Genomic DNA, 22,500 nt, shown 5'->3' on the forward strand with positions numbered 1-22,500 from the left:
AGGCACCGGGGGAGGAAGGGAAGGAGAGGAGCAGCCAGGGTGGATGCAATGACCAGACAGACAGATGGACAGACAGACAGACAGAAAATGTTCAAGTGAAAAGTTTAGGGAATGCATGACCAAAAACAAATCACTGAGGGTCCCAGCAAGCAGCTGTAGGAGGGGGTACAGAGATGCACAGTGAAGCTAGCAGTAAGTCAGCTCAGCAGCACAGCACATAAAATGATGATGAGATGGAATCACTTTCCATCAATCAACACCATGAGACAGTACAATTGGCCGTGCAGTGGAGAGGGGGGTGGACCTACCCGCTGATCTTTTGTGGCCTTCTCTTTTGGAACTCTAGCTCGTCAACAGTCCATACCGCCCCTTTAACGTTTTCTACTCGCACAAAACACTTGTGAAGACTAAGGTTATGCCGGACTGCGTTCTGCAGTTGGTGTGAAAGGAAAAAAAAAAGAGGTCTATCAGTACAAAGAGAAATAAGCCAGTGGAGAGACATACAACTGCAATGCTTTCAAAACATACTACATAGGCCTAACATTGCAAAATTGAGCTTTCATTTGACCATGCTTTTTTTGGAGGTTCTCATCTGTCATGGTTAGAAATATGGCTTCCAATCATTAAAAATACAAAGGAACCAGTGATCAGGGTGCCAACTTTAATGGACCTCCTTGGAAGGCAAACAGAATTCCAGTGTGCAAAAACATTTAATCAAATAAACACAACTTTTTGGCCCGTCACGTTAAGCAGTACTTCCAGCCATCTCGCTGAACAATGACGGGAAACCACGCTGTTATAACATGCTTTACTGTGTTCATAATTTAGCTTTTCATCAGGCCCATTTGTACAGTACACGGCCAATATTTACTAAATAAAGAGCTCAGTGACAAATGGCTTTGCATGGCAGGGTTGTCAGCACGGTGCTTTATCATTCGCTTGTGGTAAAAGTAGGAGATAGTTGATCGTTTCCTGTCTTGATGCAAAGTGGAAACTCAAATGCTTGAGCGCACACACACACACACACGCATACACGTACACAAAACAAAAAAACAGAAACTGGATAGGGTTCCATCGGCGCTAGTGGGGGGGGTGTCCAGACCAATGCGAAAATATGCTTAAACAGGACCTCTCTGCCGGCACCTTCCGTGGATCATTAAGCTAAATCATATTTGCGTTCGCGCATTTTTCCCCGAAGGAATAAAAAGCCAAATTGAAACCGCAAGAAAAAAATATGTCTGAGCTCATTGTTTTCGTAACACGACTGAAACACAATGAGAGGTTTCAGATGATCTAATAGTTAGAGCCTATTAGCCTTTGAGTATCTTATTTATCTAGTGATCTTCCCTCTGTGTTTGTGTCTGTTTCAGTGTGGGAACTGAACAACAATGTGCCCCCATGGCAGAGCTGTCAATGACTGCTGAAGCACAGATTTAGGGAGCTGAGGGCTACAGTCACAGCCAGTCACGCGGCCTTTCTTACGTGCTTAAACGTTATTCCCTTTCATTCTTTTTTTTCACCGTTTCTTAACCTCCGGATGGTTTTGCTCTGCCCATTTCTGTGGGATTGTACATACACACTGCTTTATCCACAATCTGAGCTTTTAAACATTTTTAAGCACGAAATGGTATTTTCTTTCATTCTTTTCATTCGTTCCATACCTGCGCTCAATAGACTCAACTGCTTAGACTCGACTTATAATATTTATATTTTGGACATAATAAATATTTAATAGACGTTTTATCTGACAAGGAAATGAGAGATTACCTTCCAGGTGGCTGCATTCCGCCTGAAATATGCAAACATTCGCGTGAACCAGTTGTATATCTCGTTTAGTGTTAGCTGTTTTTCTGGTGACTCAAGTATCGCCTGAAAAAAAGAAACACACACACACACACGCACAAAAAGGATGATAAGCACAATTTGTTTTCCATTTCCTTTACAGACTTGAGCTTAAACAAAGGGAGATGCATGTTCGAGCTACCTTCCCTTTAATGGAGCATGTAAAACAGGGGCCTCTGCTGATCCGCTCTCTGCTACTTTGTTTACCCGAATGCTTTTGGTGCGACCTCATTCAAATGCATCCATTTGAATACGCCCTTTTGCGCCAAGCAACTAGAACAAGTGAAAACTGTTTTGTCGGTGACAGATTACAGGGCGCCAATTATCGCCCTGCCCAGATTAATGCTTGTGCAATGGCAGATTAGCGGCTGGCTCTGATAATTGACTGGGCATCTTAAAAGATGTTCCATCCCTGCTGTTGTGGGAAATGAATTTCCTAATAATCACATCGGCTGTAATTCCTGATGAAAAGCAATTGTTATACAGTATAGAAGCTTCTTCTTTTTTTTTTCCTCCGCACTCCCTGCTCTCAGACACCTTCATGCTTAATGGGGTTGGTTGATCTTCTGTTGCGTGAAATTCTAACGGCAATAGTCGCAAGGGGAAAAACGGAAACAAAGGTTATGAAGTTTGCATCTATGCTGTAAAATATAGTGGTCTTACCTGACGTATTAATGATGCGTATGTGAAAGGAGGGCGCACGTCTGTGTTCATGTAGAACTCCTTGTTTTGGACAATATCTGGTATTGAGGAGCAAATAGATATACAGTTACATATCAATCATTTCTAATAACAAAAAAAAGAAAAAAAAAAAGAAAAAAAAATATATGTATACTATACACATACTGTAATTAGTCATTGAACTACCTGGTGATATGGGCATGCTGTATTTGTCTGAGTAACGTCGGCGAATGGGTCCGACACTGTGCAGGCTGGTGGGCGTGATGACCGAGTGGGTCTGAGAGAGCGGTGTGAGAGGGGTGGTGGGTGTGGTCGGGGTTTGAGGCAGGCTGAGGGGAGGCGATGCTCCGGGGGCCGTCTTGGACAGTGTGGCGTTGGAAACCAGGTTGAGCTGAAAGGCACAAAGCAAAAAATAGGGAGGATTGGACCGATGCGTTAATCACTGGCTGAGTGCATGCTGCTGCTAATTGCAAACACACCCTTGATTCAACCTCGGGAGCACTGAGGTGTGTGGGTGGCACACTGGTTTACAAATGTTAGCAAAGACAAAGAGCTCGGTTTCACCTCTGCCGTCTTCCATCTTTCCAGCGGTAATTCAGAAACATCCTTGCTGTTTTATTTCAACAATTTTTTTTCCACTTAATTTGAGTTGTCATTCTGAATCTTGCCAGCTGAGAGCATTTATTTTTCCACCTCTGAGAGTCCTCTAATAAGTTAGAAATGAAAAGGCCAAACTGAACTAATTACAGGCTGTAACTGTATTAGATGGATCCTAATTAGCGGCTACTCATGGAGGAGAAACCATGATTAAATTGCATATTCGAGTGACCCTCGGCATGAACGGACTGGCTTAAAGACCTAGGTCTAGGGCATTCCAAAGCACGGGGGTCGCTCCATTTTTATGAAGTGGAAACAAAAGATTTAAAAAGAGGTATTAAGTAATAATGACTATAATAAACTAATTAAGCCGGGAGCTCTAAGTGGTACAGTGGATCTCCAGGCAGCTGTGCTCCTCTTTCACTAGAGTGGAAAATGCAAGCCTGACCTGCTGCTCTTGTTATTAATCTGTGTGTGTCTGTGTGCATAATGCAGCTGACGACACAAATACTTATTTCCCACACCAAACTGTTTTAATTGCTAATTTGGCGAAGGAGGCCATGGTTTCAAATTAAACATGATTACTGTGCAATGTGTGATGAGGGAAGGGGGGAAAAAGGCAGAGAGGAAGAAAAAAAAAAAGATTTTCAGTTGCCGGGGTCATAAAGGGTTGCCTTTGTGCTAACAAATTAATGAAATGTCAACCCTGTCAATTGGTTTGACGGTATCAGATGTCTACATTTTTACATGCCGATGCTGTCATTGTAAATGGGGGGCAAGGCGGGTTAAAGCCGCAGACAGTGCTCAATACAAACCCCAGCCACCCCACCCCCTGCCCCGTCTCCACCCCCCTACCATCAGTACACGCATCGAGCACAATTACCACACAGCCTATTAACACTCATTATCATCCTGATGCCCCACTTGATGGACATGTATATAATAAAGAAATTCAGAAGGCTGTCGCTGACAAAGGCGCAGCGTTGTCCTCATGCATTGCTTTTATAATTTTGAAAGGAATTTCGAATGGGCTGAACAGCTTCCCCTACGGCTGCTTCTAAACTTGTTCTCATGTACAGTGCAGTAAGATGCATAATGTTATTTACTGTGTAGATTATAGGGCACAGTTTGTTTGTATTGATATGTGCAGACAGATGAGGGACGAAGCACTTAATAACTGTATGTAACAGTGACTTATTCATGTCAATGGTTACAAGTAAATAAAATCATTCATGTCGAATAAAAACATGTTTCTAAGAGCAGATCCTTTTATACAGCGCACACACACAGACACAAGCATGTGTGTGGACTATTTAATATCACGCCATTGCCATTTTCTTGCTTTAGATGGCAAGGACGCTTCACGATAGGCCACACAGATGCGCAATAGTCTGCTCTTTGTTTCTTACACCGTTTGGGTAATTTCCAGCACAAAAAAAGAGATAGAAATTAATGAAATTGTAATTGGTGGTCTAATTATAATGCCTTTGACTCACCAAGCTGCTACAAAAGTGACGCTAAATGGTATAGGGATAGTAAATACAGAAATTACATTTCCCTTCCATCCATGGATTTACTTATAAGTAAGTCTCTTCAATAAAAAATGGGATGTAATGATGAGCTATGTTATCAGTATCGCAGACAGCATTGGACAAATGTGTGTGGGGTGGTGGTGGGGGACCTCCTAATCTATAGCAAGCATGTTTGTGAAACAGACACGATCTTCCTTCATTTAAAAAAATGTATTCACAGCCACTTTAATAGAAAGTCCAGTATTTCTGCTAATTCATGTAACAATTCAACCAATCATGTAAAAGCAATGCTGTGTAAAACATCAAAACCTTACAACCGCAACGAGTAGAAAAGGATCTTGGAATGCCTCAGAATCTCAGAATGTTCACCATGTAACAGGCTACACCAAAACACCAAAGACCACACCGAAACTAGACAGGCCATTGTGCTCAAACTCCAGTTCAGTGAACCCGTGTCAAGTGTAGCATTGAATTCCTGTTCTAGGCTGAGAAAAAAATTCAAAGTAATGTGGACCACTTGCCTTAAGATTTCAAGTTGTGCAGAGATGCTTTTATGCTTACTGTGGTTTGTGAAGAGTGCTTATTTTCCACTGATCACTATGCCATGCTACAGAGAGTACATATATAAAATTCCAGATTATAATTTTTTTTTTTTTTCAATTCTTGCAATATTATGCAAAGTTATGTGTCAAAGTGTTACTAATAGAGAGGAGGGCTAGAAACGTCCACCAGCATATTGATAATTAAAGAAATGTATGTTTGCCGTAAAACGTTGAAGACACAGATGGTGCCTTTGTGCTTCTTCAAAGCAAGTAAGGAAAGACCGTTAGCACACACCCTCCAAAAAAAAAAGTAATCATGTACATTCTGGGATACATTCTATTTCTGGCTGTTCAGCATCATCTTTTGGTTTTTAAAAGATATGTCTCCAATTGTGAAAATGCAATTTTCTTTGCAATTAACAAAGTAACAAGGAAGAAGATAAACAAGGAAGCAAGCAGGAGGGTTGTTACTTACAGGCTGAGGGCAGGGTTTGGGCTCTGTGGATTTAACATGTAGGTGAGTCATCATAGCTTGCAGACGTTCTTTGTCCTTGGCTAACTGTAATAAAGAATAAAAGACATAATGATATGAGAGGATGTACAAATAAGCCCCCCAATATATATAAATATATATATATAATTTTTATTTTTTTTTCCTCTGCTCCTTTAAAACAAAATACAAAAATACCAATAAAATTGTTAAGAAAGAATGAATATTCCATGCTAACACACACACCTGTCAGCACAGCCCATGCAGACTGCACTTTTCAAATATCAGAAAGACTGTGCCGGAAATACCCAATCACACAAATGGCTCACTTTGTTTTCTAAAACACTGTGTTGTTTACTGTTTTTTGCTCTGTCCTATACTTGGACATATTATAGAATAGGCACAGCAAAGCACTGTCTGTGACATGCCACTATACTAATTACATTCTTTGCTGTGTGCCAAACCCAAACATAAAGGCCTGACGATGTTTGTACTCCTGATCAGTTTGAATAGGCCACATTGCTGCGTAAGCATTAATAAAACAGACGTACAGTATATGAATGCACTGATGAATCGACTAATTGCTCTAGTTTTAGTTACTTTGATGCACCTGGGATTGGATGAGCTACACTACTCTTGTGTTAGGAGCTACACTGCTCACTATAATGTTCCAGCGATACGTCTGTCCCTCGGTCCCGCTAATCTGCTCTAATGGAACATCACCTTCTCATCCCTGAATGCATGCATAAGTAATGTCCTTATGCATATACATTAGCTGCCATTACAGCTGTTGGCGCTTAATGTAAAACCACTCAATGTATGTATTAATCAGCAGAAGTGGTATTTACTCGAAACGTGTGTTTTTCCCATAAAAAAAAGGAGCATTATTAATAGCATGCCCATCACTGAATGTTTTATTGGGCTGCCAAATAGTTAGAAGTCATAAATGACTTTAAAACCCAGTAAAATTCAAAATGTAATTATCTTTTGGTCTAAGGCCCCGGGCTTCCCATATATCTTTGGCTGGCTGTCATGCATACATAACACATTTTTAATGACTGGTTACTCACAAATGTACAAAATAATTTCATTTTTGTTCCCTGCACTTCCCCTCCCCGCATCTTCGAGCCAACGGTCAGAGGAGATGAGAGTTTGTGGGTGGTGGTGGTGGTGGTAGTGGGGGGGAGGGGGCAGGGGGTTGTAGCTAAAGATGGACTGAAGAGGAGCAGAAGAAGCAAGGAGTGAGAGAAAAGAGGCCAGATACCTGCAGTTCCAGCTGCTGAACTACTTGCATCTGTACCCGACACTGGGCTGTACTCCGGTCGTCTAATGCATGCTCATTATTCATATGTCTAGTGAAAGAGAGAGAGAGAGAGAGAGAGAGAGAGAGAGAGAGAGAGAGAGAGAGAGAGAGAGAGAGAGAGAGAGAGAGAGAGAGAGAGAGAGAAGCAAGGATTACATTTTACAGGCCACTAATAAACATTTGATATAAGTTTTATGGTAAAAAACCATGGCACAATCATTTCTTTCTACACATTACACAAATACATATACTACGGTAATGGTACATGTAATCGTATCGGTACAGGGCTTTCGGTTCGGTACACGTGTACTTAACACAATCCTTTTTAGGTGTGGAACACAGTAAAAATCTGAGTTCCCTCAAAAACGTTTTAAGTGGGAACTTGTTTAGTCTCTGCCTCACACTGAGTGCCTTTTTTCATTATTAAACTTGAAAACATACACAAAAATGTCAGGGGTATATATATAAAAAAAAAAAAAGAAACTATAGTTAGTGCAGTGCCAGGGAGAAAAAAAAGGAGAAAAGGAGAAAATCTTGACAATTCCACGTACCGAGGAAATGAATGAATGAAGGATGGAAGGAATGAAGGAATTTGCTAAAGCATGCTGGAATAAGTAGAACAGTTCAGTAGATCTTATCTTTAGAATATTAAATATTAAATGTAAAACACACACACACACACACACACACACACACACACACACACACACACACACACACACACACACACACACACACACACACACATCTGCATTACTCAAGAAACTATTTTAATTTTCCATTTATTTAATTGTATTTAATCAATTTAATTTATGCCAATTCAATTGATTACTTAATTTTATCAACATAATAAAAAATGTATTGCATTAATTAGATTTACTACATTTTGTTTTTATAAAATACAATTTTATATATTATTGAACCAAGCAGGCATTTTATTTAAAATTGTTTAAAAAAATTTTTAACTGTTCAAATGCTGATCAAACATGTTAATAATAATAATAATAATAATAATAATAATAAACTGCGTTAATTTACTGCCCAATTTAGTTTTATATTTTTTCACCCTAACCGTAACCAAATTATACTTGACTTAAAAAGCGAGTTACGTACCAAACCGTGAATTTTGTTTGTGAAACTATCACGATTCTCAACCTCCCATGAAAAAAAAACTAAATAATAAATATTTTTTTTCCTTTCATGTTTCCATATCTATGGAAAACCTATGCGTGAGGTAAGAATAATGATCACAGAAAAAGCACATGTTCTAAATCATGCTTTCCTGCACTCCTGCAACACATTTCTCCTTTTCGAAATGTAAATGGAATCTACTTAGTTTGCGTGGTTTATCCAGTTAATTATGTCATTGAGATGAAGAGGAACTAAACGAAGCTAGGAGTAAAAGCCAAAGGACAACAAGGAGAATAGAGATGAAATCTGTAATAAACTTAAATTATGAATATAATTACGCCCATTTATTTCATACTGCCATACTGCCACCCCCCCCCCCCACACACACACACACACACACACACACACACTTATAACTAATCTAAATAAGTAGCTGGCCCCAAGTCTTTGTGCCTTCCTCCTTTTTAGTGGTGATTTATATAAAATGAAGAGATAAGGTTTTTGCCACTGAAGAAAATATGATTGGAGGATTTTTATCAGGCTCTGCATAAACTACAGGTTCAGTGGGAATTTTTTTTTTTAAAAATGCTTATGCAAGGGCATTTCATTAATCATTTAATCATAAGCCGAGCAGGATGTTTGAACCGATTTCACAAATACCCTTTCATTTCGCTACTTCATTATGCCTGCTAATGGATCCAATTTATTATATATATCATAAATTATATCACATCGTTGCTGACCATGTAGGTCAAAATCGTCAGGTGGGGGCTCGTAGAGCTGAACAGCGCCGATGATGGAGGGAAGGGAAGCGCGATTCACACGCCGGGCCCTGTCTTCTTTTCCAATACGCCCGTTCTTGCCATTTACAATTAATCAAATAAAGCAGTTGCGGTGGCCGCAACCACAGCAGTGATGTCTCTATCCAACTCAGAGCTAGTCGAGATGAGTTGGTAGTATCAGTGCTGCAGATGTTATTGTGTGCAGATGTGGGGATACGTGAAGGTAACAGGATGGGAATAGGAATTCTACGTGCGATCACGAGTTTCTCATCTCTCATTAAAATGTATGTCTGTCAGCACAATATTCTGTTCAAGTTTTAACCTAAAGATTTTATCATCCCAATGTGCTTTATTTATCGTATACCTCTTTCTCGTTAAATAGTAATTCGTTACTGGACACACCATGATTTTTTGCCTTTTTTTTTTTTTTTTACCATTTTATAGTCATATGTTCAGCAATGCATTGGCCCAGCCACTATACAAATGAAAAAGTTCAGCTTGTCTCATTAAGGAGACTTCAACAAAAATATATTAATGAATCAATTGTCAAAATAAAACCCCAATAACGCATCTACAAAAAGTGCAATAAAATAAATCTATTATTCGAATTTTGGCCCGTACTGCTGTCATGCTGTCAAAGATAATTAATCAACGCCACCATGGAACAACACAAATAAAATATAAACAAGATGACTCTTCTGTGTCCATTGTCAATTTCAACATGATTCATCTTAAAAGTGCGTTGGGGGATGGGGGCTGGATATCAAGCAAACATTTTTAAAACATTTATCCAGAATCGCACCTATAAAAAAAAACTAAAAAACCCAGAGATGGAGCAACGTGACGCGCTTGTGAATTTGCAGTTCATAAAAGCAGAAGCAGCCTCTCCTCTCCCTTTTATCCTTTGTTACACTCGATGATTCCCCAACCCCCCCCCCCACCCTTCCTCTTTCCCTTCTAATGACATGTAGAGTAAGAGTGCATAATTAATAGGAAATGAAATATTCAAATGGCCCCTTAAATCAGCTTCTCCGAAGAGTGTCTGGACATGAGGAGGTCTGCGTGAACGCCACAACTGACAGCGGGAGGGACTATGAGCGCTGGCATGTGTCACTTTCTGGACCTCGAGCGCAGGATGTTTTTTTTTTTTTTTTTCCCTTTAAAGCTTCCTGGCAGGATGACAGTCTCTAATGAAAATTGGCACAATAAAACAAGTTACACAGACATTGCTTAAACAGTCAGCATTTTGCATGTCATTGAGACAGCCTGTCCTCTTATTGCGGGCTTAATAATATAGTGAACGAGCGATAGTGTAAGTCACACCGAGGGAACAGCTATCACAACAATCTCTGAGCAAACTAGAGATAACTTCCATTGTTTATTGTTCCATCTGACATGCAGACATTTGCTTGAGCAAATAAAAAAAGAAAAAGAAAAAAAATAAAACACAGCGGAGTATCACTTAGCGTTTGTTTATTTATTCGTATTTTTATTTACCATTAAGACTGAGAATTTGCGCTCTTTGCCGGGTTTGTGTTGTCTTTAACTGAGCAAATATGTCTTGTATGCTTCAGGGTAAAACAGACTCTACACACTATTATTATACTCAAATGGTATAGTCAATGAGGCTGGTCAGGTCTAGAGTGTGTAGCCTCTCTATATACGAGAGCATAATAATCGTTTCAATTCACATATGATCTCCTGGTATATTGGAATATCAGAATTTAAATCCCAAGCTATTTATCAATACGAAGAGATATGAAGAAAAGTAGGAAACCCGGGTTCCTTCCTAACTCCTGGTAAGGTGTTGCCCCGATGTGCGGCCCACCTCTCCCTCCAAGCCCTCGTCTCCCAACCAGGCATGAGTCTTTTCATTTATTATATTTATTGTGACAGCACAGCCAGGTATGCAATATTTTCTTTCACAGACAGAATAAATAACCTCCGGGGTTTAAAACAACACCTTGGCCCGATGCTGGTTGTTGCTGTTGGCACACAATGCGGAGATCTGCTTTTTCACTGTGCTCTGATACACAGGTTCTGCTGACTAAATGGTTCTTGTCTTCTTCTCTCTCCCACCTCTCCTCCCTCCCTCTCGGGCCAAAGCAGCTTTCCAGTGCCTCTTATCGTTTGACCTGGTGTAGTGCTCATCTTTTGGCGCTCTATTAGCAATTCTTACGGGCCGTCAGGCGGCAGACTGGAGGAGGTGCATGTGGTAACGTTTAACGGCGCTAACGCCTCCTCTATGCCGACTGAACCTTCACCCTGCCTCGCTTAAACAAAGACAGCTTTTGTGGTGCCTCTACAAGTGTTTTCTTAACATGCTCCAAGCAGTTTAGGGCAAGCAAGTAAAGTAAACAAGATGTTGCCATGATAAAAACACTTGTGAAAACACTGCGGAGTGCACTTGGGCCCTTTTTAAGGAGAGGGAATTTTTCCTTGCCTTCGCCAAGCTCTCAGATGCTAATTCCACTCATTTTTGTAAACAAATGATGGGAGCTATGAACTAAGCCACAGAGAGTAGGGAAAAAAGAGGGATGGATTAAGCAGGACACTCCAAAGCCTGCTGCAACATATGAGAAACAGGCGCTCGCTTTCCTGTTTAGATATTTGCCGTGTGAAGTGGAAAACGTGCACGTTCCTTTACGCTTACAGCTTGAAAGAGCACAGACGTACTCATTAACGCCTTTTCTTTTGCAGACTAACAGAAGACAGTGGAAGATTACGGAAATATCTGCAATGCGATCGGGAGAACCGGTTACAGTTCTAGGCCTAACTTTCACTGTAATGGTACGAAATACTTGTACGAAATATGACTCCGAAACATGAAAGAAAACGCAGAACGGACCAGAAAAAAATAAATAAAAAAAAATAATCGGAGAGCCGCCATGTCCTTGCACCTTATTTTTATTTTACTTTTTTGCTCAGCATGCTTTATTTTGATATAATGTGGTTCAACAAATAATCACCAATATGCTGCTATGCTGCCTGTTCTCATGTGTTGGATTACACACACAAAAGTATACAAAGAAGCACGGGTTTTTCATTAGACTTCAACAGGAGCTGAGAGCTCAGATAAAGGAAACATCGTATATAAATTTAGTGGGTCACATGACATGCCCGGGGCACACGAGCTCAGGATAAGTGCCTAACATAAAGGCAAAAGGTAAAAAGAGACAGCTGCTGTATACATTTGTATCATCGGCGTGCTAGGGCTTGAGCCGCTAAGCTGTAGGATTCGTGCACTAACAGATTGCCACTGTAATTGGCGTCGACTCGTTGTGTTCTGCCGAAACCTGTGTACACGATTCTTACAATCACTTACAGAATGAGAGTGTGATCTTGTCTCGCTGCAACAAACCAGTTGTTAGTGTAAGAGGGAAAAAAAAAAAAGCTACAAAACAGGCATGAGTAGAAAAAGGAAAGAGAGGGCCCCTATCTCCGTCCACAGAGAAAAGACAAGGGCAAACCTGCAGCGCTCTTGCGGTGCGGCCTGCTGAAGATAAACATGCCTCTCGTGTTTGTTTGGAACAAAGTGGCAGAAATCACCATGGGAAAAGCATTTATCACTTTCTTACACACACACACACATGTGAGCGGAGGGTCCACCTGTAGCGTGGCTGAATGATGGCTAAATGAAAGGGGGAGCACAAGAGGAAAGAGAGATGCTATTAAACCACACAGAATAAGGTGATACAGCAGCGAGTGATACCACTGAGTTCACCTTCACAAGTTTGAAGACTTGTTCAATTCAATTCTATTTTATTTGTATAGCGCTTTTTACAATGGACACTGTCTCAAAGCGGCTTCGCACAAATAAAGCGGTAATACGGATGTATAAAAGACTGTGTAAGTTATGAAAGTTATAAAAGACTATTGCCGATACGTTAGTTCCTTATAATTGTTTATCCCTGATGAGGCGAGGAAAAGCTCCCAGAGATGGTATGAGGAACAAACCTTGAAAGGAACCTGTCCTCATCTGGGTGGCACCGAATGTCCATGTCGTTGTAATTACATTGTTGAGGTGTGTAGTAATAGGTGTCGTAAATGCAGATCTATTCATTCAAACTGTCCAGTGTGTGTTTTCAGGTGAGGGTTTTTGTTTTTCTTACTTGAGGAACGACTGGAAGTCCTCAAACACAGCTTCGCATCCTGGCCATTTACACACGCCGTGTGCGTAGAGAGGGTGACTGTGGTGTGTGTGTTCGTCCAGCACTGAGCTGTGGAAAGAGGCACACATTAATATCAAGAGCCATGCAATAACCGACGACATCATTTGCAGTAGTGCATTGACATTCATTCTAATAGGTGGCTTTCTCTCCAACATTAGACAACTTTGATTTATTCATGGACTCCTTGGTGTCCCAGGATGGACTCAAATATAGAGTGGTGTAAGATCTAATGGACGGCTGATCAGTGGGTAAGTCTCTGCATGCTAGTGTGCTACGATAAGGCAGAAAGCGCGCAGAAACAGTGTGTCCTTTCAGCTCTGACTGCGGAACCTTGATCCCTCCATCCACCTGGAGCAGCCTGCTTTTTCCCCACAACAGGAAGCTTCCCAATCCAGCTGGCCAGCGCCCACCGAGTGCAAACAGTAAACACACTCCTCCTGCTATCAATTTATCTGCCCGCTGCAGATAAATTGCCTGGGTGTGCACAACAGCCTGGGTGTGCGAGTGTGGATCTTACACTAATCTCCCTCTAATATTGTGACAGCCCTATGAATCATGTTAGCTGGGACTGCTGACATAAGCCTTCGAGCATGTGACGATTACTAGAACCAGCTTAAATAATGTTGTACCCCAGCACTGTTGATTTCTTGAATCCGATTGGCGTGAAGATTGTTGAATTTTTCCATAACAGCATGCTCTCCGACACTGGTATAGGCAGTAAAGTAAGTCCGATATCCTTAATAAAAACCTTGTTGAAATAACTCACTGGCTGCAATGTTGGAGAGAAAGCTAGCATAAACTGCTAAATTCCACAGCAAGCAAACAAAGTTGTGATACACAACTAAATGTAGCAATATTTACCTCACTTTCAAATGCCAATTTTTACATAGACTGCAGCCTTTGCGGAACAAACGATAGTGCTGAGACAGCGACAGAGAGATAAGCTGTCAAATGGCACATGAGAACGCAAAGCTGCTCAGTGGGAATTTTCTTTACCACCTGTTTGAGCCATCAGTGTAAGCTCATCTCTCAGCAAACCACATCCCTTCACTAACCAGTGCAGCAGCATTAGGAAACAGCACGCACGCCACCTCCTTATAACAGGCACGCTTTCTTTTCGCCTTTTAGTTTTCGAGTTTTCCCATATAATCAGTCACTTTAACACTGTAGTTAACAAGCAATAATTGAGCCACTGTAGGAAAAAAAAAAACAAAAAAAACCCGAACCTTTAATGAATGTATTTAACATGCTTTTCATTTTCAGAAATATCTTCTTTCTTTTTTTTTTTTATTCAGTAATGAATTATGCATACACATTAAGACCTCTGTTTGGGTGTGGGTAATAAATAGATGGGGTAAGATATATTCTAATGACTTTTTAACAAGGACCAGCAAAATGGCCGTCTGGCGATGTTTAATTTAAAGACATCCTCGTTTTTTTTAATTCCCGCTCGCATGTTGCTTAATTTAGTATTAAAACGATATTGAACAGTGGAGTGCTTGAGGACTTGAGGAGAAGCAAATGATGACAAAAGTGACTTGCTTTAAGTAACTAAATTGTGGGAAACGGCAAAAATTAAAGAGCGGAACATTAGGGGTAATAGAGAACCGGGTTTTTTGGGATGATGGGGAGGGTCCTTACAACGACGGTCCCATTTCAGTCCAGCAGTCTAAAAGCAGCACTTATAATGTTTTGCTTGGGTTAAATGTGACTGTTCTCCAGGCAGGTCTATTATAGTCAGGCAGCCTCGGGGACTGAAAAGAGACGACCTCTAATGATCTTTTAACTCCAATGTGGCAAATCACGTCATCTGCTTCCTGCTTACACGCTGGGTCAAAAAGAAAATCACTGGTGTGAAGCAGACTTTAGGTAATACCCTTAAGCTAACCCCCCCCCCCCCCCCCCTCCCACAACCCCCCAACCCACCAAGGTTAAACACACTCCCAACTAAAGTGTATGTACGAAATTCGAGGAGATACATAACTGGCTTAATGCGTATCATGTAAAATGCTGCTGTGTCACATTACATTACTGTGATTCAATAGTGTAACACAGTGCAAAGCTCATGCTATCTTTATACGGCACGGTTTACAAAAAGACGGCAAGTGGAAACACCTTACAGTTACACCAGTGATATAGGATCTGGGCCTGAGAAATTGCTTTTAGTCAAAACACAATTTGTATCATTTTTTCAAGAAAAAAAAAAAATCCCACAAATCCCAGTGAGCCCTTAGCCAATTCCCCCAACCCCCAACTCGATTCTCACTAAGACTCGCCCCTAAAATGATTTAATTATCATTTTCAGAGTGGAAGATCAATTAAAGGGGAGAGACGGTGGGGAAAAGGGGACCCGTATCTGATTATTTATCTCTTTAACAAATTTGCTGAGCTGCGTGTCCCCTGAGCATACCGTCCTGATGCATGCTGGGAAAAAGAAGAAGAACAAGAAGAAGAAGAAGAAGTAGAACAACAGGGGTCTCGTGTCTCGGGACGATTCGCAGCAAATCGGTGCTGGGATGTTCTCTTCAATTTCTTTCCACAAATGCTCACTTATTAAATATGATAAGTATCTCGGCATAGGTATGTGCAGGTTTGTGCAGATTGGGCCCTTTATCGGAGTGCTGATGGGTCAGATGGACTGACACATTGAAGGCTTTTATCATATTTGGGTGCGTGTGAGTGCCTCGTCTCCACGGCCGGCACCGCTGGGAGAGCAGCGAGGCTGCTAAAAGCAGGAGCGGGCCGCATCTAAAGCGTGCGCTGAGCGATTGGATTTCTTCTCCTTTCCTTTAAGACGGAAGTGAAAAGCAAGCGAACGACGCCTGTGGATGCACTTAAGGTTTTAGTTGCAGGCGTCGCAGTGACTGGCCAGATTTTTATATGACACATGAACCTAACTACATGGTACTTAACGGGCCGAGAGGAAAATGATCCGCCAGGACTAGAGGGGGCAGGTCCATCAACCCAGTGCCTGCTGGCTGATGTATGACAAAAAAGGACTCGTGAAGAAAAAAAAAAAGAAAAAAAAAAAACGTCAAAAGCTCACCGGGACGAAAAAGAGGACGTATTTTTTCATTTGTGAACAGGTCTTTACAAATCATCTGAACTAAACCCCTCCTGGGTTTAACCGAGGTGTAGAGAGCCAAACAGGAATCAGTTTTCCTGAAGTTCCTGAAAGCATGTTATTGCGTCCTTCCACACAAGCGAGATGCGACGCATCACCAAAGCACTGAGATATTAATACTGGTCTCTAATTTGCCGTGTGCTATAATAAACATAAGCATGTCTATGTGTTAGGATGTCTTTTCGTTAACACCGTCTCTGAATGGAGCTCTTTTACAGAGAAACGGTGAGAAAGGGTGAGGGAGCGCAGGAGAGACGCGAGGGAGCGATCACCTGCTCGCTCTTCTGACATATCTGAGATGCTTGCTGCATATTCAGTCTGCACAGTGTCTTCTTCATGCTGCTGTGCGCTAAACTGCTGTTGACGTCTTCTTTAATCTTCGGCGGCACGTGTCTGAGAGAGAGAAGGTGAGCTTTTACTCCCATCTTCTCCAATGTTTCAAAGAAGCCTCTGCTCCCTCCTAGAGCTTTGTTTTTTCATTGATGGATGACTTGTGTGTGCAGTTTTGTGTGATAGTGTGAGAAAATCTAATTCTGTTTAGCGAAAGAAAGATTTCGTTCATCGGTTTGGTCACCATCAGAAGGTGTTTTGTAGTATTCCTTTGCATCATATCTGTAGTTCCTTATAACTCTATATAAAAGGATAATAATAAACCGATTTATATTTTCTCATTTATTGAAGAGGCCTCCAGTGATGATGCTTATTAATGGTCATGGATGAGGCTTGAGGGCAGAGGACTTTCTGGTTTCTCTGTAACATGATGAGCTGCAGGTTCGTTTTGTTTTATTCAATTCAAAAGACAAAAAAACAGAGGCTTGGAAGCTTACAGCTCCTTACAACTGCTATAATGGAAGTGATACTGGTTCCTTTTAAGGTTTCTTCCTCATACCATCTCAGGGAGTTTTTCCTTACACCAGTCGCCACTATATGCTCACAAGGAATAAACTTACTTAGGCAATAGACTTATATATTGCAACTTCATAACCTTTTAATCTACTTGTTAACTAAAAAAAACAAAAAAACCTTAAATTATATACAAATTGCAATTGCTATCATTGCAACTGTAATTGTCCTGAATTCGAAACAGAATCTACTTCAGCAGTGCATCAAACTCCATCAGACCACCCTTTTTCCCATTTAACAGCACACCCTGACATGTTTTGCACAATAATCAATAGTAAGTCACAGTATGTGCCTGTGCATTCCACCCATTTCCCAGTGTTCTGAAGAACAGCTGGTAAATACACAGTATAAAGGAAGAATCCATATGGTTCCCTTTATCTTGTCTATGAAGGATTACCTTAACACGTCTCCCATGTAACTGTACCTTCACATAAATGGGGAACAGGAACGGGCAAACTTTATGCTCATTCCAGCCAGGTCTAGATTTGCAGTATTAACTGTGCTTTCATTTGCATCACTTTTACAGGTTGTGATCAGCCAAACACAAATGTGTGTGTGTGTGTGTGTGTGTGTGTGTGTGTGTATGTGTGTGTGTGTGTGTGTGTGTGAGAGTCAGAGAGAGAGAAAGAGAGAAAGGGGGAGAGAACAAATGAGCTCACAATGCCTCGAGGCTTCTCACAAGCAGTTCAAAGATCAGGCCTCAGCAGATAAAAACAAGTGAACGTGTTACACGCCAAATTAATTTCTTCCTCAAAGACACAGCGACAGCATGACGCTTTTTCCAAATACATTTCAGTGTCGGGATGATGTCAAGCCTTCACATAAAGCACTTTCGTAATGTTCGGGAAAGATGACCTGCTTCCTTTCGTTGTTAAAATACAAAATAGTGGGTTGAAGACTTGTGTGTGTGTGTGTGTTTTTTTTTTCTTTTTTGCTATTTGAACTTCACGTTAGAGCTACAATTACAAAAGAGCCCAACCTAAAGCGATCCGATAACTGACATTTTTCCGGGGTGTGTATCTGTGTTTTTAGGTTAATTCAAGCCTTATTTAACAAACAGAAGTCAAACCACATGTCTGTGTGTTCACAAGTACTTCGAGTCAAACACAAATAGCAAAGTCTACTTGAAGTAAGCTGGTAATTAATAAGGAAATGGGCCTATTCCCATTGCTGTAATCTAGCTGCAGAAATAGCCATGGACTCCCAGGTGTTCGCTTCCCCTCCCTGAGGACTGAATTGGCCTGCAGAGCTTGTGCCCTTAATAAAAAAAGTGAGGTACTTACTAACGACAAATTAATAGTTACTAGGCCAAGCCTTGTGGGTAGCTGTCAATCAAAATCAGCTCACCCTGAAGGCATAACAATCTTGAGGATCGAGGAAACAAGTAGGGCCTGTTTGCTTTACTCTAAGATGACAGTTTAGCTGTGGCGAACACCAAAGTGTTCAGGTGAAATGTTTTCCCTCCGTCGATCTTATAATGAGCAAAGAAACAAAACCAACCCCTTCCGGTAGCTGTCCAAAATGTACCGTCCATGAAGTCCCAAGAAATGTCCCCATCCCTACCATTCTTAGTGATGACCGTATCTAGCGCTCTTTACCTCTCTCTCTTGAGTGCGTGGCTGCTGTACTGGCCGTTCGTCATAGCGTGCTGGTTGAGGAGGTTGCTCTTGGGAGGCACGGGTGAGGCGGAGGACAGATCCAGGCCACGGTGGCCGTTGTTGCTGGCGCTGTTCTCCTCCTTCACGTGCGTGCTCGTCACCTCCTTCCACAGCTGCTGCAGCTCAGCAGGAATCACGCCTGCCACAAAACAAATTGGATAATTAAATCAATTAATGGACTAATCCACTTCCACTCATGCTGTAATTAAATAAAAAAAACACACACAAAAAAAAAACAAGGGGCTGAGTAAACAAAGGAGCGTATTAATTAGGAATTGTTACACAATGGATGAGCGTCAGGAGATCTCTCTCTCTCTCTCTCTCTCTCTCTCTTTCGCTCACTGAGGGTGTTTGTGTATACAAATCTCTGGCATTCATGGGCATTTCATGCTGAAAGTAAATAATTAACGTACAGACAAGGCGTGAAATCGGAATAATCTTCTGAGACAAGGGAGCAAGTTCACAATAGCACGTTTTTTACGCATAAAAACGATCGCTCAGAGGAAAGAAAAAAAGAAGACAGACTGAGGAAAGAAGGGGAAGCGAGGAAGCGGACAGAAAAAAAAAAAAAAAAAAAGAAACAAGCCCCTAGGGTAATATTCTGAAAAGCAAGTTAATGTGCAAAATACTTAAAGCACTGCCTAATTGACACATACAACCTTAAACCACACTGCAAATGGCACACTGCCACTTAAACACAAACGATCGTATTTTTTCGCATTGAATGGATCACGATATTCTCGCAAATGCGCTCGCACACACACGCACACACGCATGCACGCAGCATACCGTTAAATCGCATCCCCTTTACCAAGTTAAATGTGACTGAACTGCGATGCTGCATTAGCAAAAGCTAGCGATTCATGCGCTATAAATACAGCGCTGAATATCTAAAATACATACCGAAGCTTCTTCCTAGTGATTGGTGTGAAAGCATGTAGTTGGAAATATAAGAAAGGGGGAAAAAAAGAAAGTAAGAGAGAATTCGGTGGATAGACCCATCAACTCTCATGGCAATTCATTTAATCAATTTTCAAAATATAAAGGAAGATGATTTACCCTCTGCTTATCTGAATTAGTCTGTAAATTTTTATTTCCTTGCTTTAATCAGCCTCTCTCTCTCTCTCTCTCTCTCTCTCTCTCTCTCTCTCTCTCTCTCTTTCTCTCTCTCTCTCTCTACTATAACTGTTCTCTTTCAAGCATTTAACTGTAATACACACACAGGCCGCAAATGCTTCGTCTTCATTTATTTCTTTTGTGGCAAAATAAGTGGCGAGTTGAAGACCTCAATGCGATCAGCAGAAAATATTTTGAATTTGATAAGCTACTAAAGATTTTAATTATGCCGGTAATGGAGAACCGTGGGCTAATGAGGCGAGAAAAGCTCTGGAGAGAGAGAGAAAGAGAGAGAGAGAAAGAGAGAGAGACAGCGACACTAAGAACTGTGAAACGAGTCTAATAGTACTGCTGTAAATTCACTCAAGATCGTTTGCATATCAAAGAGCCGGCGGAAATTATTGCGGGTCCAATCAATAACCTTTCCACGTTCCGAGGAACATCTTTGTGCTGCCGTGGATACCGGGTGTGTCCTTTCGCTGTGTTTTTTGGCGGTTGGGCGCCGCCGTTATTCAAGGCGAGCGACTGACACGGTGTTATGGATGTGAACATGTATCTCTTTTCACGACTGTGTGTGTGTGTGTGTGTGTGTGTGTGTGTGTGTGTGTGTGTGTGTGTGTGTGTGTGTGTGTGTGCGTGTGCGTGCGGGTATTTTCCACTGTTAGTGTTTGTAATGGCTGATAGTGAAGGTAAGCAGTAAAGGAAGGTCAGAGTTGCAGTGAGTGTCCTAGGATTCTTCCTGCATTTTGACATGGTGTATTTATAGCTGATGTGCTTTACGGCGAGTGGCCTCGTCCCTCAATACCGCATTCTCTCTCATCTCTCTCTCTATACTTCTTTCCCTGAAACACATCTGTATTTATTCTCTTTCGTTCTGATCCGTTTAGAATTCCCGGTGTGTATTAATCATCGCCATTAATCATCCTGCACCGAAGCTTTTTCAAAATCCGTGACAAAAGTGGCTAGAACAGCTCCTTGCGAAATAATCCCATCCTCACCCCTCCGCTTGTGTGCAACACCTCCACACCAATCTGATTAAACCGTTACCATTATTCAATAACCCAATTTCATAAGAATACACAGCGCCCTGTATTTAATATAAACCCTGTTCCTGACCCTAAATGTATCTTTTTTTGGTGCTGGATTACTGCATCTATGGTGGTTTGTCATTTTTCAGACTAGCCTCTTCCTACTCCTTTCGCTCATTAGAGGCCAAAGATACACAGCCCTCGTTTTTAAAAATGTATGTCTGGGCCAACCTTGATTGATTACCAGTCGCACAACTACATTTTTACCGCGGCAGGTAGCGGTGGCGTGCGTGGACCAGGGAGCACTGCTTCTTCCTTCAACCTTTCCTGTCCTTGTACCCCCCCATACTCCCTGTGACCCTGTTCAAGCGAGCAGAAAGTTGATTTAAGGATCATAACCGCATCAGTCGCCAACCATCATCATCATCGGCGGGAAAAAAAAATGACCCGGTGGCTCTGGCTGTGTAAAGTGGCCGGCTGTGCCTTTTTTTCAAGGTGCTACAGTGCTCTATTGGGGGCCCGATGTGACACAACTATTAGTTTGTTGTTCCATCAGGCGAAGACCTTCACCGCCTCCCCCCGCTTACGCGTCTCTGATCGCCGCGTCTTTGATATGCAGCCCTTAGGCCTTAAACACGTCTCTCTCTGAATGCTACAGGAGCTATTAAAGCAGTGCCACGCTGCTGAATGATCAATCAACGCCACTGCTCGCTCGCCACATTCGCTGGCTTCGTATTAACGGCAAATTTGTCTTGTCGCCGTCCCATGGCCCTTTCCTGGACAACTATAGTGATGGGAGGCGGGGGATGAGAGCTGGCTTTGGCTCAGCAAGTGTGTACACACACAGTGCAATGAAAGGCAGGTAATAGAGTGGAAGCGAGTATGACATGCACACACACCTAGCAGAAGCACCTGGGAGAACATGGCTAATGCAGGTGTCTGACTGAGTGAACAGGTCAGACATCATTTCCTTCGCTCTCCATCTCTTTTCTCTTCCTGCCTATTCGCTTACGCTCCCTCTTATCCCGATAGTGATGTTTAAGATGGTCCAACTGTTTTCCAGTCTCTTGACCATACTTATAGTTTGTAACCTTTTCCCTATTGAGAACAAGTAATCTGAAAAGACAGCAAATAAGTGCTGTCTGTCTGTCTGTCTGTCTATATATATATATATATATATATATATATATATATATATATATATATATATATAGCTGTAAATAAAGTAGCCCAACGCATGGGAGGTATAAAGTTTATTTTTATAATAGACATGCTGATTTAAATGTTGACTGGCGTCAGAGCTTGTTTTTGAGAAAAAGCTCTGTTCGCATGAACTCAGCCGCCAGATTAAATGAAAGATTTCTGGTGATAAACAAGTGCACTGGCACTTGTAAGCTATTACGCACAAGCAAATCTGACGTCAGGGACATTTTCAGACCGGAGGTGAGACACTGTTATTAATTGGGCGATAACGATAGATGATACTTTTCTTCTGGTTGTACTGCATCTAACAGCAGACACAGCTGTTTTTACAAGAGGTGAGAGAGAGAGAGAGAGAGAGAGAGAGAGAGAGAGAGAGAGAGAGAGAGAGAGAGAGAG

General features: G+C 41.5%; 1 protein-coding gene across 21 annotated transcripts in view; it reads right to left on the bottom strand.

The window, feature by feature from the left end:
• foxp1b (forkhead box P1b) overlaps positions 1-22,500 on the bottom strand; it is a 164,954-nt gene that overhangs the window by 8,757 nt on the left and 133,697 nt on the right. For all 21 annotated transcript variants that reach the window (XM_083532779.1, XM_083532775.1, XM_083532773.1 and 18 more), the window contains 8 exons: positions 18,698-18,896; positions 13,013-13,120; positions 6,949-7,036; positions 5,670-5,753; positions 2,710-2,914; positions 2,506-2,582; positions 1,768-1,869; positions 309-430 (listed from right to left, as the gene is read on the bottom strand). In XM_083532779.1, coding sequence (XP_083388905.1) covers positions 309-430; positions 1,768-1,869; positions 2,506-2,582; positions 2,710-2,914; positions 5,670-5,753; positions 6,949-7,036; positions 13,013-13,120; positions 18,698-18,896 — 985 coding nt within the window. The remainder of the gene's footprint in view (positions 1-308; positions 431-1,767; positions 1,870-2,505; positions 2,583-2,709; positions 2,915-5,669; positions 5,754-6,948; positions 7,037-13,012; positions 13,121-18,697; positions 18,897-22,500) is intronic.

This window comes from Silurus aristotelis, assembly GCF_946808225.1.
Source record: "Silurus aristotelis genome assembly, chromosome: 2".
In the NCBI taxonomy this organism is placed as follows: Eukaryota; Metazoa; Chordata; class Actinopteri; order Siluriformes; family Siluridae; genus Silurus; species Silurus aristotelis.